We start from the raw sequence: 17,681 nt of genomic DNA, 5'->3' as shown, positions 1-17,681 counted from the left end.
AAAGATTTTATTTATTTATTTGAGAGAGAGAGAGTGAGAGAGAGCGCGCAAGAGGGGGTAGGGTTAGAGGGAGAAGCAGACTCCCTGCCGAGCAGGGAGCCCGATGTGGGACTCGATCCCGGGACTCCGGGATCATGACCTGAGCCGAAGGCAGTCGCTTAACCAACTGAGCCACCCAGGCGCCCCACAGAATTTTTTTTTCTACACCTCTATAGCCCCACCTGCTCAAATCTGAGATTGCCCAAGGAAAAAAAAAAATCCCTTGGTAAATTCTGCAGTAGAGGATTCTATACGAAGAATCTGTTTTTCTGACCCTCGGGTGAATGTAATTATTTGAGGTGATAACTACCCAAGTGATAGATGTCTGTGTGCAGTGCTGGCAGAGAAAATTTTACCAGATAATTCTAAAATGGTAGTATTAGAATCTTCTTACCCTGGGGCGCCTGGGTGGCTCAGTCGTTAAGCGTCTGCCTTCGGCTCAGGTCATGATCCCAGGGTCCTGGGATCGAGCCCCGCATCGGGCTCCCTGCTCAGCAGGAAGTCTGCTTCTCCCTCTCCCACTCTCCCTGCTTGTGTTCCCTCTCTCGCTATGTCTCTGTCTGTCAAATAAGTAAATAAAATCTTAAAAAAAAAAAAAGAATCTTCTTACCCTCTCTTCCACTTTTTCAAAAAGTAGACCTTGGTCTGTTCAGTGAATCAACAGGTACACACTATACCTTCAGTACACTCCAGGGATATTTTGAGGGATATAATTGCATAGCTTTTGTCCTTGAGAGACTTACATTCCTTTATGGGAGACCCAATAAATAAATGAGAAAACAAATTGGAACAAGGTGCAGGGAACATTATGATAAATAGGACATGACTTTCTACCTCGAGGAGCCTCCAAAGGATAGAGGTTGACATATAATTACGAACAACCAGCTCCTTGCCATTTCTCCTACCTAGAAAGGACATGAAGTTTGATTGACTCATTGGGACAGAATGTTTGCTTCTCTGAGCCAATATGATTTTAAATGTGTACCCAAAGCTCTCCCATTCCTGACAGAATGCAGACAGTATTCATAGCCTGCGCACGGCAAACCGGGAACTGTTCTTGCTGCTGCAGAAACCCGAAATACATCCAGACTTCTTGTGACAAGTTGGAGAGCTTAGCGGTGACATCATTTGCTAACAATAGATGCACTTAAAATTAATGACCGTCTCCACATCCCCTGGCGCTTTAATTTAAAACACACTCAGCAGCACAGACAATATTACTTTGACTACAAGTCACAGGATTATGAACGACATGTTCCCAAGAAACCGGCAGGGATAGGGTTCTATGTCCTTAGCTAGAGAAAAAAAGAATGATTAAATGAGCCTGACAAAACAAGGTCGTGGGGGACTCAGAAGTGGCTCACGGCAGGGCAAATCTGGGACAAAACCGGAACAGAAATTCTCTGGACAGGAGGGTTCACCGGAAGTGCCTCTCCTCTCCCCTCGGCTATGGCAGTCCCTTCGGGGTCTTCCTGCTGTCCACAGCATAATATCCCAATTCCTTGCTTTACAGGGTTCTTCACCCAGGGCTTGCTGTAAACCACAACTCTTTAACGAGGGCCAGGGTTTCTGTTTTATTCACTTTGCTGTCTCTAGAGTCTAAGACATTGTAGGTGCTTATAAGGATTTGTTGAATGGGTGAAGCCGCCCAGATAAGAACCATTCCGGTATCTGATAGAGGTCTTGCATCTAAAAAATCTGTAGATAGTTAAAAAACTCTTCAAACTCAATAATAAGACAACCCATTAAAATTTTATTTTTTTATTGAGTAACCTCTATGCCCAATGTGGGGCTCGAATTCATGACCCCAAAATCAAGAGTCACATGCTCTACCGACTGAGCCAGCCAGGTGCCCCTAAGACAACCCATCTTTAAAATATGGGCAACACGTTTTGAATAGCTATTTCATCCAAGAAGATATACAAATGACTAATAAGCACATGAAAAGATGCTCTACCTCATTAGTCATCAGGGAGATGCAAATCAAACCCACAAGGAGATACCACTTCACACCCACTAGGATGGCTAGGGTTGAAAATACAATAGCAAGTGTTGGTGTGGATGTGGAGCAATTGAGATGGATACTTACCATCTGACCCAGCAATTCCTCTCCTAGGTAAACGCTGAATGAAAACATATGTCCACAATAGGACTTGCCCACAAACCCTTCCATCAGCTTTAGTCACGATAGGTGAAAACTGGAAACAATCCAAATGCCCATCCACAGGTGACTGAACACGCAAATTGAGGTACATTCATACAGTGGAATACTGCTCAGCAATAAAAATGAACAACTGGGGCCCATGGGTGGCTCAGTTGGTTGAGCGTTTGACTCTTGGTTTGGGCTCAGGTCATGATCTCAGGGTCATGAGATCAAGACCTGAGTCTGGCTCTGAGCTCAGAGAGGAGTCTGCAAAGGTTTCTCTCTCCCTCTCCTCTGCCCCTCCCTGTGATCTCTTTCTTTCTTTCTCTCTCTCTCTCAAATAAATAAATAAATCTTTAAAAAAATGAATGAACAGCTGACATTCAAACAACATAGATGCATCTCACAAACATCATGTTGACTGAAAGAACCATTTGATTCCATTTATACGGAGTTCTAAAACAGGCAAAATGAATCTATAGTCCAGAAAGCGTATCAGTGGTTGTCTGGAGCTGTGGATGGGGAGGGGACTGCTGTCAAAGGGACCCAAGGAAACTTTCTGGATGGTAGGAATGTTCTAAATCATTTTTAGGGTGGTGCTTACATGGGTGTGTTGCATTTGTTATACACTTAAAATGGGTATATTTTATTGTAGATAAATTATACCTCAATCAACTTGACTTAAAAGAGAAAAAGAAGTCTGTAGGGAGAGAGCACCTGCACCCCAAGGAGAACAAATCCTTTATTAACGAGACTCAGGCGCTGTGGAGTGTAGGGCAGTATGTGTGCGCGAATCATTGACGTCATTGCATAGATAAGTAGCTCGTTCGCTTTGATTGCAGAGTAGTACTCCTTGTATGGGGGCTACTGGTTTGTTCATCATTCATCCCCCTATTGTTGAGCATTTGTTTCAGTTTGGGGTGATTATCAATATTTAGGCCCAGGGGCCTTCCTGGGGCCTTGTGTTCTACTCCTTGGATGGGACAGCTCTCCACCCTAAGATCCACAGGGCCAGTGAGGTGGTCAGCGGACCACCCTTTCCAGTTTCTCCATCCCCCATGACTCGCATTAATCAGCAAAGCTGAGGGGTGAATCCACCATCCTCTCTTTCTTTACTGTTACAAAAGGTAACCTTTGTGGTATGAGGAGGAAGTTCCGGGATTATCGTGAGGTCAGAGGCCATGGGATGGTCTCCCCCACTGCCTCTCCATTGCCCCCCACTCATTTCGTTTTGAAAATCCAGCACTGGGTCTTGGCCTGAGGAGCAACCAGGATAGCATTTGCTGGGAGCGGGAGGAGAATGACTTCCAGAGCCAAAGTGGCTGAATAGATTCTGCTGAAAGCAGAAAATTGACCATATTTTCCCTTGCTATTTTGGTTTTGTGAGGCACAAGTTCTTTGAAAACAATGAGGATGAAGAAACACTTCAAACTCAGCCTGTGGTTGGAAAGTCCATGAGTAACTGTTCTCCTTAGCAGACCTCAAGGGGGAAAAGCACATATCTGAAAAGCGGAGGACCTATGAAGGAGAAATTCCTCAGCTGGTCTGCATTAAGACAACATTCTGTGGGGCATCTGAGCCCAGCCTTCCCTGCCTCCCTGCAGCGTGGGGGCTGGCCAGCACATCAGACCAGAAAACAAAAGCAGGGACCCATTTCTGGTATTTGCCTAGATTCAGGACACCTTGTAACATTCATTATTATTTTATTTTATCGAAGTAAAATTCACGCAACATAAAATTAACCATGAACCATTTTTTTTTAAGAGAGAGAGAAAGGGCGCCTGTGTGCGTGGTGGGGGGAGAGGCAGAGAGAGAGGGAGAGAGAGAATCTTAAGCAGACTCCACGCCCAGCATGGAGCCCGACGTGGGGGCTCGATCTTACAACCCTGAGATCATGACCTGAGCCGAAATCAAGAAATCAAGAGTTGGACGCTTAACCGACTGAGCCACCAGGCGCCCCAGTCATGAGCCATTTTAAATTCTTTATTTTTTTTATTTTTTAAAGTAGGCTCCACGCTTAACGTGGAGCCCAGTGCAGGGCTTGAACTCGTGACCATGAGATCAAGACCTGAGCTGAGATCAAGAGTGGGATGCTTAACTGACTGAGCCACCCAGGTGCCCCAAACCATGAACCATTTTAAAGTGTACGGTTTGGCAGCATTTAGCACATTCACAATGTTGTGCAGCCATCACCTCTATTTCCAAGACATTTTCATCACCCCGAAAGGAGACCCTGTACCTATTAGGCAGTCACTCCCCATTATTACTACACCCAGCCCCTGGCACTCACTAATCTACTAGGATTTGCCTATTCTGCGTATTTCATGTAAATGGAATCATACAGTATGTAGTCTCTGTGTCTGGCTGCTTTCACCTAGCATAATGTGTTTTTTGTTTTTGTTTTTTTTAAAGATTTATTTATTTATTTGAGAGAGAGAGAACACAGGGGGAAGGGGCAGAGGGAGAGGGAGAGAATATCAAGCAGACTCCACACTGAGCTCGGAGGCCGATGTGGGGCCTGATCTCATGACCCTGAGATCACGACCTGAGCCCAGTCGGATGCTTAACCGACTGTGCCACACAGGCGCCCCTAGCATAATGTTTTTGAGGTTCGTCCACATTGTAGTGTGTATCACTACTTCATTCCTTTTTATGGAAGAATAGTATTTCACAGTGTGGACAGACCACATTTTGTTTATCCATTCATCTGTCGATGGACATTTGTTTCCCTCTTTGGGCTATTGTGAATAATGCTGCTATGAACAATCATGCACAAGTATTTATTAGAACACCTGCTTTCACTTCCTTTGGGTATATACCTAGGAGTGGAATTGCTGGGGCATATGGTAATTCTAGGTTACATCTTGTAACATTTTATACCGCATGGATAAATCCCATTTTTACAAAGTTGGTCCACCTAGACCCTTGGTTTTTGACTTGGGCTGTGTATTGGGATCATCCGTGGAGCACAGTGCTTGGTTCCACCCCTGAAGATTCGGATTTAATTGGTATGGTGTCTGGCCCGAGCATTGTGAGTGGCTGGAAAGCTCCTCAGGTCATTCTAATGTGCAGCCCAGGTAGAGAACCATTCTAGACTCTTCCTTGTAGTCTACTTGTAATAACTTCACTATTCTCATACTTGGTGTCTTGCTTTCCACTTTGGGGCAGATCTCCACATGGTCCTTGAAGTACTAGTTGCTTGGTGAGATTTAATCCTGTGACAACAGTGCCTCATGGAGCCTGCTATTAGCTTTAGCCCATGCTTTCACAGCTGTTTCGAGCTTTACAACTCATCCGTTCCTCATAATGGTCCGCCTGTTACAGAGGAGGAAACTGAGATTCAGAAAGCTTGGCTGAGGTTAAAGCAAAACAAAAAGCCCCAAAAAGCAGTATGAGAAGGCAAGGATGAAAGGCAGTGTCATCAGAGTTTATGAGAGAACTGGAGAGGCTATGCCCTCAGGATGAGTGTTTCCAGACTGAATGCTCTGGAAAGCCCCACATGTGTATCCCGCCCGAGCTGTGACAGAGAGGCTGGCTGAGCAGAGGCCAGTCCTGAGCCTGGGCCAGTTTGGCTGAATTTCCCATCTTCCTCTCCCAACGTCAGACTGGGAATGAAAGCACTGAAACCTTTTCAGATTTCCACGCGGATCCTTCTCAAAAATACTGGTGTGTAAACAGAAATTGCTAAGCAACTGCCAGGGAGTTTAACCTTCACTTCTCACAAACTGTGATCTTTATTTTAATTTGGTAAATGTTTTTCTGGCCAAGGTATCCCCATGGAACAGGGCCCTGGACAGCCGAGGAGATTTGTTTTTGGAATAATCGCTGCTTACGACAGGAGAGGCCCCTTTTCATTTGCATTTGGAAAAATCAGGGATGGACTAAGCAAATTTTGATTCCATATTCTATATGTTGTGGCAATGAATAACAAGGAGCTTCCTTTTGCTTGAGGGGCACTGCCTGGTGCTGAATTTGAGTAGCTTTCTCTTTTAAGGTGGGGAGTTCACGAGGTTCTTTGGGGGAAAGAGGAAGGGGCCAGAAGGAGGAGCTGGTACGAGAGAAATTAACGGGACCTGTTTTACTTCCGATGGTGTTTTGGACTCTTGCTGCAAACCACAGTACCTGCTTAAGGTACCGTTGAAGCCAAGAAAGGGTTTGTTCAGGGATGTGAGGTGTTCTCAGTCTTCCTGGTTGGAGGCCCACTGCCCAGAGCAATGCCTAAACCAGGGAGCGGGGCAGCTCCAGCAAAGGCCCTGAGGCCACCACCACTGGTGGACCCACCTGTTAGATCATGGGCACCATGCTGGGTGCTGGCCAGAAATTCCACTTCGGGAGCCTGAAATCCAGATGCCTCTGCCATCATCCTGGCCAGAAAATGGTTTCTGCCTGGCACTTACTTCTGAATCCAAGTGTCCCTGGGGGTGTCTGATCAACAAAGCTAGGTCACGTGCCTGGACGCTAACTGCAAGGGATGTTGGGAAAGAGAATTTCTGGCTTCTAATTTGAGGAGGCAGGACTTAAAATGTAGAAAATTCCCTAAATGTAGAAAGAGTACTTAAAAGGTGCTGGGTAGCCAGAAAACATATCAAACGTCCACTACTATCAGAGATGGTTTGGTCGCAAGGAACAGAAATCCACTTGTCCACACAGATGGTTTGAGTGGGTTTGTAAAATGGAAATGGGGAAATGCCATAGAAACAGCTATAGCCGGGCCTTCTGGGAACTAGAGAGCTGGCTAGCAACTTCCCACTCTTTCTGATCTCCATCGCTGTGATTCTCACGTTGGGTTTTGTCCTTCCTCACCTTGCCTTTGAGTCCTGCTCCCTTACAACTCTGACATGCACGTGGCTCTGGTACAGACCCTAGTCCCAGTGCTGTACTGGATGATGCTCACACGATTTCACTGCCCATTCCATATTCACGGCCAGTGGGCTGTGTTGAATGAATCTGATTGGCTCTGCTTAGGTCAAATGTTTATCTGCAGTCCAAACAGCTGTGTCTGGGAGGAGGCGGCAGAGACCCATGGGGCTCCAACTGGGTTATTTTTTCTTAGAGGTGGTGGTTGGCAGCAGCTGCTGCCCAGCCGTGGAAAATGAGAGCCGGAAGGGCCCCCAAAGGGCAGGAAGTGCAGGCCCTTCAGTTTACAGTTAAAGAGACGGAAGCTCAGAGAGGCTAGGTGTGTCGGGTGGAGGAGAGTACAGCATAATGGAAAGACAAAAACCAAAGGTTGATGTCATTTAACCACTTTGAACCTCAGTTTCCTCCTTCATGAGAGGATGAGAATAATACTTACCTTGCAGATTGTTGTATGAAATGAAAAAAGGTAGCAAGCTTAGCTTTGAGCAAACACTAATTAAAAAGAAACCCATAAAATTTGATTAATTTGAACTGCATGATACATGCTCCTATCACCCAGATAACATTCCTAAACTATGTGTTATAGATATATGCTGTCTTTTGAGATGGAGTCCATCTGCAGGCTTTATTCTGTTGAGCTCCCAGAGCCACCGCCAACAGCTGTTCTGGGACTGCATAGAAGTATAATCCTACAGTATGTACTCTTTTGTGTCAAGTTTCTTTGGCTCAACATAATGTTTTTGTTGTTTGTATCAATAGTTTGTTCCCTTTCATTTCTCTACTGTTGGGTAATTCCCACTTTTTATCTATTATGAATAAGCCACTATGAGCATTCTTGTACAGTCTTTATGTGGACCTTTCTTTTATTTCTCTTGGGTAAATACTTAGGAGTGGAATTGCTGAGTCGTAGGGTAGGCATATGTTTAGCTTTAATAGACACTGCCAAAGTTTTGCAAAGTTACTGAACTATTTTCCACTCCCACCAACCATGTAAGAGAATCCAGTTGGTCTACATCTTCACCAGCATTTGGGGTTGTCAGTCTTTTGAATTGTTACCATTCTAGTGGGTGTATAGGGAAATCTCATTGTCGTTTTAATTGGCACTTCCCTAATGGCTGACGATGTTGAACACCTTTTCATGTGCTTAATGGCTACTTAATATATTCTTTCGTGAAGTGTTCAAGTCTTTTACCCATTTTTTTTTTTTAAGATTTTATTTATTTATTTCACAGAGAGAGACACAGCGAGAGAGGGAACACAAGCAGGGGGAGTGGGAAGGGAGAAGCAGGCTCCCCGCCAAGTAGGGAGCCCGATGCGGGGCTCGATCCCAGGACTCTGGGATCATGACCTGAGCCGAAGGCAGACGCTTAACGACTGAGCCACCCAGGCGCCCCTCTTTTACCCATTTTTTTTTTAAAGATTTTATTTATTTATTTGACAGAGAGAGACACAGTGAGGGCAGGATCACAAGCAGGGGGAGAGGGAGAGGGAGAAACAGGCTTCCCGCGGAGCAGGGAGCCCGATGTGGGGCTCGATCCCAGGACCCCGGGACCATGATCTGAGCCGAAGGCAGATGCTTAACGACTGAGCCACCCAGGCGCCCCTCTTTTACCCATTTTTATTTAGTTGTCTTTTTGTAGTTGTTTTTATATTCTGTATACATGTCACATACATGTATGATGTACATATGTGTGTGTGTATACACACACACACTGTATTACTTTCCTTAATATCTTTTTTAAGAAACAGCTTTATTGGGGCACCTGGGTAGTGCAGTTGGTTAAGTGTCTGACTCTTGGTTTCAGCCCAGGTTGTGATCTCAGGGTCGTGAGGTCGAGCACCCCTGTCGGGCTCCATGTGGGGCTCCACGTGGGGCTCTGTGATGGGCTCAGCACTCAGCGTGGAGTCTGCTTAAATTTCTCTCTCCCTCTGCCCTCCTCCACGTGCTCGCTCATGCTCTCTTGTGCTCCCTCTCAAACAATCTTAAAAAAAAACTTCATTGAAATATAATAAAATTGACATTTAACAAACTGAACATATTTGAAGTGTACCCTTGTGAAACCATCAGCACAATCAAGATAAATAGCATATCCATTACCTCCAAGATTCATGCCCCTGTATAATCCCTCCTTCCTGTCCCTCCCTGCCTCCCCACCCATCCGTGGGCAACCACTGATCTTTCTGTTACTACAGAAAAATATTTATGTAAGTGGGATCAGATACTATGTACCTTTTTTTGTTCAGCTTCTTTCACTCAGCAGAATTATCTTAAGATTTGTCCATTTCTTTTCATCACCCAGTAGTATTCCACTGTGTGGATACATGATAATTTACCTGTTCAGACTTGGTGGGTGTTTATGTTGTTTCCAGTTCTGGGTTATGAATAAATCTGCTGTGAACAGTCATGCCCAAGTCTTTTGTATGGACATATGCTTTTATTTCCCCAGGAGTAGAATGGGTGCATAATAAGGTAGGTGTTATGTTTAACTTTTAAAGAAACTGCCACATTGTTTCCAATGTGGTTGTACCATTTTACACTCCCACCAACCCTGTAAGAGGGTCCCAGTTATTCCATATGCTCTCCAACACTTGGACGTCAGTCTTTATAATTTTAGTCATTCTAATAGGATGCAATTCTAATTGGCATTTCCCTAACAACTAATGATGTTGACCATATTTTCATATGTTTATTTGCCTTCTGTATATCTTTTTTTGGTCCAGTGTTTCTTCACATATTTTGCCCATTTATTAATTAGGTTGTCTGTTTTCTTATCACTGAGTTTTGAGGGTTCTTTATATATTTTGGATACAAGTCTTTTATGAGATATATACAGAGAAAATATACAGCTATCTTCTCCCGGTCTGTGGCCTGTCTTCATTCTCTCTTTAAAAAAAAAAAAAATCATTTATTTATTTTAGAGAGAGAGCATGCGCCTGCTGGAGCTAGTGAGGGGAGGGGCAGAGGGAGAATCCTAAAGCAGGATTCTCTGAGTGTGGAGCCCAGTGTGGGGCTCAATGCAGGGCTCAACTCGGGGCTTGATCCCAGGACCCTGAGATCCTGACCTGAGCCGAAATCAAGAGTCGGATGCTTAACCGACTGAGCCACCCAGGCACCCCTCTTTTCATCCTCTTAACAGTGTCTTTCAAAGAGCAGACTTTTTTTATTTTGATAAAGTCCAAGTTATTACTTTCTTCTTTTATGGTTTTTTTTTTTTTTTTTTCCTTTTTGGCTCTAAGAAGACCTAGCTTACCACTAGGTCACAAAAGATATTCTCTTATATTGTCTTCATGAAGCTTTATAGTTTTAGCTTTTACATTTAGGTCTGTGGTCCACCTAAAATGAGTTTTTGTGTGTAGTGTGAGATGGGGGTCAAGATTCTTTTTTTTTATTTTCTAGGGATTGCAATATGCATCTTTAATTTATCATGGTCTGCCTTGAATTAATCTTACACTGCTTCATGTATAATGTAGGATCCTTATAAGAGTACAATTCAGTTTTACCTCCCTTCTTATCCTTTATGCTCTTGTTGTCATATTTGTCATTTACATATGTTATAAACTCCCCAATGCATTGTTATTTTGGCTTTAAACAGTTATCTGTTAAGCAATTAAGATGAGAAAAAAGTAGTCTTTTTGTGACATTATTGGCCATTTCCATCGCTCTTCATTCCTTTCCATAGACCTGATTTTCCTCTAGTTATCGTTTTCCTTCAGGCTAAAGAATGTCTTCATTTCTTGTTGTGTGGAAGATCTGCTAGGGATCAATTTTCACAGATTTTGTTACCCTGAAAGTATCTCTATTTTACTTCATCTCTGAAGATATTTTTATTGGATATAGAATTCTAGGTTGCCAGATTTGCTTTTTTCCCAGTGCTTAATTTTTTAATTTTTATTTTTATTTACGTAATTTCCACACCCAGTGTGGGGCTTAAACTCACAACCCTGAGACCAAGAGTCCCATGCTCCACCGACTGAGCCAGCCAGGTGCCCCTTTTCCAGCATTTTATTTTTTTTTTGAAGATTTTATTTATTTATTTATTTGAGAGAGAGAGAGAGTGGGGAAAAGAGCAGAGGGAGAGGGACAAGCAGACTCCACGCTGAGCACGGAGCCCCACTTGGGGCTCGATCTCGGACCCTGAGATCATGACCTGAGCTGAAATCAAGAATTGGATGCTTAACTGACTGAGCCAGCCAGGCATCCCTTTTCCAGCACTTTAAAAGATACAATTCCAGGGGGCACCTGGCTGCTCACTTGGTAGAGCATGGGACTCATGATCTCGGGGTTGTGAGTTCAAGCCCCACATTGGGCATAGAGTTTACTTAAAGGAATTTTTTAAAGATACATTTTATTGTCTTACAGGTGGTTTCTGATAAGCAGTCAGTCATCATTTTTATTGTTGTGTACTCTATATAAAGTCTTTTTTCTTTGGATGCTTTAAGGAATTTTCTGTCTTTGGTTTTCAGCAGTTTGACTATGATGTGTCTAGAAGTATATTTGTGTGTGTGTGTGATGTTAGTTGGGGTTTGCTGGGCTTCTTGGTTTTAATCAAATTTTAGAAATTGTCTTCAATTATTTTTCTGCTGTATTCTCTCTTCTGTCCTCTGCGATTCCAAATACATGCATGTTAGTCTAATTGCCTGATATTATCCCACAGGTCACTGAAGTTCCAATCATATTTTTTCCAGTCTTTTTTTCCCCCGTGCTTCTGTAATCTCTATTGACCTCTCTTCATGAAATCTTTTCTTCTGCTGTGTTGAATCTGTTTTTCTTATTCAATGATTTTTTTAAAATTTCAAATACTGTGGGGCGACTGGGTGGCTCAGTTGGTTGGATGTCCAACTGGTGATTTTGGCTCAGGTCGTGATCTCAGAGTCGTGGGATTGAGTCCTGCATCAGGCTCCGTGCTCTGCCGGGAGTCTGCTTGAGGATTCTCTCTTTCTTTCTCTCTCTCTCCCCTTCCCCACTGCTCTCTCTCTCTCTAAAATAAGTAAATCTTTAAAAAAATAAAATTTCAAATATTGTATTATTTATTTCAGTACTAAGATTTCCATTGGGTTCATTTTTAGTTTCCATATCTCTTCTAAAATTCAAATTCTCCATGTCTTCACCCATTATATCCATCTTTTCCTGTAAATTCCTTAACATATTTATAATTAATCCTTGTTTGGTAATTCCAACCTCTGGGCAGTCTTTGGGTCTGCCTCTGTTAACTACTTTTTTTTTTCCTTTTGGTAAGTGTCATGTTTTGCTACTTCTTCACGTATCTAGTATTATTTGTATACAAGATATCATAGATAGTAGTTATAAGGAATTCTAGAGTCTATATCTTCCTTTGAAGAGTACTGAATTTTGTATGGCATTCACTTAAATTACTGGCAGGTCACCTTGATACTGAGGAGGCTTAGTTTTAGGCTTTGTTAGGGTAGGCTTAGTTCAGTTTTGCCCTTTGTCCTGGGAAACGGTCTTCACTCCTAAGGTGTGACCCTCTGGGGTTTCAATGGAAAGCCTGAGGTATTTTATAAGCCCTTCTAACTTGGTGGACCTTGAACTCTTTATCTGTCTCCCATTACTGGGAAATTGTTGAAATCTTTGGTTAGCTCTTTTGGCCTTCAGTTCTTGGCTCCTTGGAGTCACCCCACATATATGCACTTTGGGACTCAAACAAGGATCTAAGAGGAGTCGTATGCCAATTTTGTGGCTCCTTCTTTTCCATGTTTTCCCTCTTCAATTTCCAGCCACTGTGGCCACTATAATACTGTGACTTCTAACATGTCAGCCTGATAAGACTTGCTTTCTCCTTGAGCTCTACTCCCTATCTGCAGCATGGACTTGAAAATGCCCTAAGAGGAAAAGCCAGTTTTCATTTTAATTTTTATAATTTATTTTTTTTTAAATTCCAGTGTAGTTAACACACAGTGTTATTCAGGTATAAGAGGAAAAGTCAGATAAATGTGTCTTCACCTAGTTTGCCTCTCTTACTTTTTTTAATTAATTTTTTTAGAGAGGGAAGGAGGGGGAGGGGCAGAGGGAGAAGGAGATTGAGAATCTTAAGCAGACCCCACGCCCAGCACAGAGCCCGACCTGGGGGTTTGATCTCACGACCCTGAGATCATGACCTGAGCCGAAATCAAGAAATCAAGAGTTGGACGTTTAACCACCTGAGCCACCCAGGTGCCTCAGCTTCTCTTCTTTTAAGGGTTGTATCTACTCTGGTTGCCTGTTTAGGCTGCTCTCCAGTGCTTTCAAACATGTTTTCTTTAAATATTTTTTCAGAGTTTACACTAGCTATCAGCAGGAATGTTAGTCTGATATGAGCTACTCTGCCATTATTGTAGGTAGAACTCACCCAAATATGTTATTTTTTTTTTAAATTTTGTTTTAGTGCCCTGCTTTTTTGAATCATTAGGCATATACTTAGTCTTCATATTGGGTAAACCAGTACTGGATTTTGGTTGTCTGTTCTGAGAATTTACTTGATTTAATTTAAATTTCACTAAGTAATCCAGTAAATTAGTAATTCCTAATGGCTCTTAAAGTGTCAGAGGTTGAAAATAGGTCTCTAATAGTGACAACATCTTGAGTGTTTAAAGTTTAAAATAAATCTTAATCTATTTTCTGAAATAGGGAATACATTCACATAGTTCAACATTTAAAAGATAAAAGGATACACAATAAAAAGTTTCACTCCCATCCCTGTTGCATGTGTTTTAGAAAAATTGGCAGCTCCATTTTATTAACTAATCCCTGTCATAATCCCAGGAATTTTTTGACAAAGCCAAGGGTTTTGTTTTGTTTTTAATAAATGACATCCTCCAGGAGGAATCATTACAGAGGAAGGCATCAATTCCATTTAATTCTGCAAACATTTAGTGTGCCCGGGACAATGTTAGCTATTGTGGAGTAGAAACATGAGTCATACGGTTGAGAGTGCACTTCTCTTAATTAAAAAGGAGAAGAGAGTAGAATGAAGGACTATTTGTAAGGAAATCTGATGCCTTCTACTTGACCCAGTTGGAAGAGTTGTGATAGAAAAAGGTCCCACCCCTGTCCCGCTGACGCCTGGAGTTAAGGTTATATTCTTGGCTCTGTCTTTCTAAAAGGGTGTCTCTCTAGCCCAACTGCTGCCCTGTTTACAGTCAAGCTCAGCACAGGGTCCAAGAACCTTGCTGGAAGCTTGGTGTCTAGTTCACAGTTCTTAGGGAGAGGTTAGAGCTAAGTCAAGCCTCTGTAACATCAGAATGTTTAACTACAGTTAAGCTACAGTTTATAACAGAAAGTTTGCTCAAAGGGCTGAGTGTTCTCCAGCCAAGTCTGAAATAGCTGAACCCCTTCCTAGCAGCTGAAAAAACACGGAGTGTCCACAACAAATGTACCGAAGGCACTGGAAGCTGAACAAAGCCACGGAGGCAGAAGCAAGCATATTCTGCCCACTCCTTGTGTGGCCACACCTTCAGGTTCCTACAAGGGCTCCAAGGCAGGGTAATGTGTACACAGTGGGAGGGACTGAATGGTAGGTCAGGCTGTTTGCTAGGAATTTGGGAGTACTGCTGAGGAGGGCTAGAAATTATAAGTATCAGTGGTCAGGTTTACCTCTGGGTACCTTTGTTCTTCTGCAGGAATTTCAGATCGAGCGCACTCCACCTGCGAGCTGCTCCTGGCCAGAAAATAAAACTTGTGGGCATCTTTCATGCTGCCTTTTCCCTTGGAACTCAAGATGGGGCTTGGGACCTCTGGCTACCATTCTGTTTTGCTGCAGGCGGCAAGCCTCCTGGAGGGCTTTTGAAGTCTTTATCTGATTCTCCATTCATATGCTCAGAACAAAATTAATTTATAAGCACCATTCTTTCCTGTGATTATGTATAAAAGTCTCTAGAGAGCAAGGGCTGGTGAATGAAAATTAACTCCACAGTGTCCACAGTTATTTTTTTGAGATGTGTAAGAAGGTCATTGTTCATTTAGAATGCTGTCCTTATGGCTTAAATGTAGTGTTAAAAAAAAAAAAAAAGATTGACAGGGTTTTCTTTCTTGCCCAACCTCCTGTTTCCTAATTCACTCTTCTTCATGACGCTTAATTTTCTCAATGGGGGGTGGGGTGGGTTTCAGAAATTGAATTCTTATAGCGGGAGGGACTAGAGCAGCACCAATAAAAATATAATTCAAGCCACAAATGTTTAAATTTTCAAAGTAGCCCCATTAAAAATGTAGAAAGAAACAGTTGACATTAATTTTAATATTTTAGTTAATCCCGTAGATCTAAAATATCATTTCAACATGTAATCAGTATAAGAATTATTGAAGAGATACTTTTTTTTTTGGTACTAAGTCTTTGAGACGTGGTGTTTATTTTACACTTCCAGCACATCTCAGTTCAGGCCAGCCACATTTCAAATGCTCAGTAGCCACATGTGGCTAGTGACTACGGCATTGGGCAGCGCAGGACTGGGGCATAGACCACGGTGATGCCCTCCAGGTTCCCCTGTGCATGCAGTGAACCCTCTAGGCCGAACTCTAGGAGAGCACCAAGTTTTGTTACAGTCAGGAGAGTGTTTAGAATTGGGTCAGATGCCAGAATCCCAGCTGGTTTTCGCTGGTGAAGATAACTGGAAAGCAAAGGGGAGGGCGCCGTGGGTGGGGAACCTGCGTGTGTAAGGTCTGGGAGCTGGAAAGAGGCCATTCGGAGGGCGCGGTTATGCAGGAGGTGTGAGAACTTGGTGCAGGGCAGAACCCTGCCACGTGGACAGGTAGGACTTTACTGGGGCGACCCTTAGGCTGATGGTTGTTCCTTTTCTGTCTTCTCTACCACCCCGCCCCCCCGCCACCTCCCAGCGGTGGTCTTCGGCCTGCCCAGTGCCTGGGCCGAGGAGGCCTGCACGCGCACCTGCCCCGCCGCCTGCGCCTGCAGCAGTACCGAGCGCGGCTGCTCCGTGCGCTGTGACCGCGCCGGCCTCCTGCGGGTGCCGGCCGAGTTTCCGTGCGAGGCGGCCTCCATCGACCTGGACCGGAACGGCCTGCGCTTCCTGGGCGAGCGGGCCTTCGGCACGCTGCCGTCGCTGCGCCGCCTGTCGCTGCGCCACAACAACCTGTCCTTCATCACGCCCGGCGCCTTCAAGGGCCTGCCGCGCTTGGCCGAGCTGCGCCTGGCGCACAACGGCGAGCTGCGCTACCTGCACGCTCGCACCTTCGCCGCACTCAGCCGCCTCCGCCGCCTCGACCTGGCCTCCTGCCGCCTCTTCACCGTGCCCGAGCGCCTCCTGGCTGAGCTGCCCGCCCTGCGCGAGCTCGCCGCCTTCGACAACCTCTTCCGCCGCGTGCCCGGCGCGCTGCGCGGCCTGGCCAACCTGACGCATGCGCACCTGGAGCGCAGCCGCATCGAGGCGGTGGCCTCCAGCTCGCTGCAGGGCATGAGGCGCCTGCGCTCGCTCAGCCTGCAGGCCAACCGCGTCCGCGCCGTGCACGCAGGCGCCTTTCGCGACTGCGGCGCCCTGGAGCACCTGCTCCTCAACGACAACCTGCTGGCCGAGCTGCCCGCCGAAGCCTTTGTAGGCCTGCGCCGCCTGCGCACGCTCAACCTGGGCGGCAACGCGCTGGGCCTTGTGGCGCGCGCCTGGTTCGCCGACCTGGCCGAGCTTGAGCTGCTCTACCTGGACCGCAACAGCATCGCCTTCGTGGAGGAGGGCGCCTTCCAGAATCTCTCGGGCCTCCTCGCTCTGCACCTCAATGGCAACCACCTCACTGTGCTGGCCTGGGCCGCCTTCCAGCCTGGCTTCTTCCTGGGCCGCCTCTTTCTCTTCCGCAACCCGTGGCGCTGTGACTGCCGCCTGGAGTGGCTGCGGGACTGGATGGAGAGCTCCGGGCGTGTGTCCGACGTGCCGTGCGCCGCCCCGGGCTCCGTGGCCGGCCTGGACCTCAGCCAGGTGGCCTTTGGGCGCTCTTCCGATGGCCTGTGTGTGGACCCCGAGGAGCTGAACCTCACCGCATCCAGTCCAGGCCCGTCCCCAGAGCCAGAGGCCACCACCGTGAGTAGGTTCAGCAGCCTCCTCTCCAAGCTGCTGGCCCCGAGGGCCCCAGTGGAGGAGGTGGCCAACACCACCGAGGGGCCGCTCAACACCTCCCTGTCCGACAGCCTTCCCTCCGCTGGGGTGGTTGTCTCGGGCCACAACTCCCGGTTTCTCCTCGGCTCTGGTCTCCTGCTCAGCGCGGCCCAGCGCGTGGTGTTTGTCGTACAGGTGGACTGACCTTGCCTCACTGGGGTAGCCCAGATTGCCTTGCCCAGTGGGGGAAAGTGTAGTTAACTGGCCTCCAGGGTGTGTGTGTGGTGGGGGGAGAGGGGAACAGGTTGGGGGCAGGTGGTGAAAATTCCAGCCCAGGATGGAAAGGACAGTTTACTTTCAGAGATGGCTCTAGGAAGAGGAGACCCTGGGCAATGCCACGCCAGGGATGGGGTGGAGGTGGGGAGAGGAACGGATTTCTGCTCATGTCACATGGGCATCTATTGGAGAAGAGAAGCCAGAGCCCTCCAGTGAGAAGATTAGGAATTGGAAGCCCCTAGGGCTACAGGGCTCTATCCCCATCCCTTGCCCCCATCTTCCAGGAAACCGAGACTGCAGTGCCTGAATTAGAGTCAAACCAGTGGCTAAGTAC

The 17,681-nt window shown here is 45.6% G+C and overlaps 1 protein-coding gene across 1 annotated transcript; it reads left to right on the top strand.

Moving 5' to 3' along the window:
• The first annotated feature begins 15,602 nt into the window (after positions 1-15,602).
• NYX (nyctalopin) lies at positions 15,603-17,337 on the top strand. Its single transcript, XM_081807958.1, has 2 exons — positions 15,603-15,630; positions 15,867-17,337. Exons 1-2 carry the CDS (start codon positions 15,603-15,605, stop codon positions 17,273-17,275), a joined length of 1,437 nt encoding a protein of 478 aa, XP_081664084.1. The 3' UTR covers positions 17,276-17,337.
• The last annotated feature ends 344 nt before the right edge of the window (positions 17,338-17,681 follow it).

This window comes from Leptonychotes weddellii, chromosome X, assembly GCF_054177405.1.
Source record: "Leptonychotes weddellii isolate Sample4059 chromosome X, ASM5417740v2, whole genome shotgun sequence".
Lineage (NCBI taxonomy): Eukaryota > Metazoa > Chordata > Mammalia > Carnivora > Phocidae > Leptonychotes > Leptonychotes weddellii.
This window is presented reverse-complemented; position numbering and strand designations above follow the sequence as displayed.

Bases quoted from the DNA above. Each gene is read 5' to 3' on its own strand.
- NYX (XM_081807958.1), top strand. From the start codon at position 15,603: ATGCCAGAATCCCAGCTGGTTTTCGCTG. The intron at 15,631-15,866 runs GTGAAGATAACT...GCCACCTCCCAG, and splicing joins ATCCCAGCTGGTTTTCGCTG to CGGTGGTCTTCGGCCTGCCC.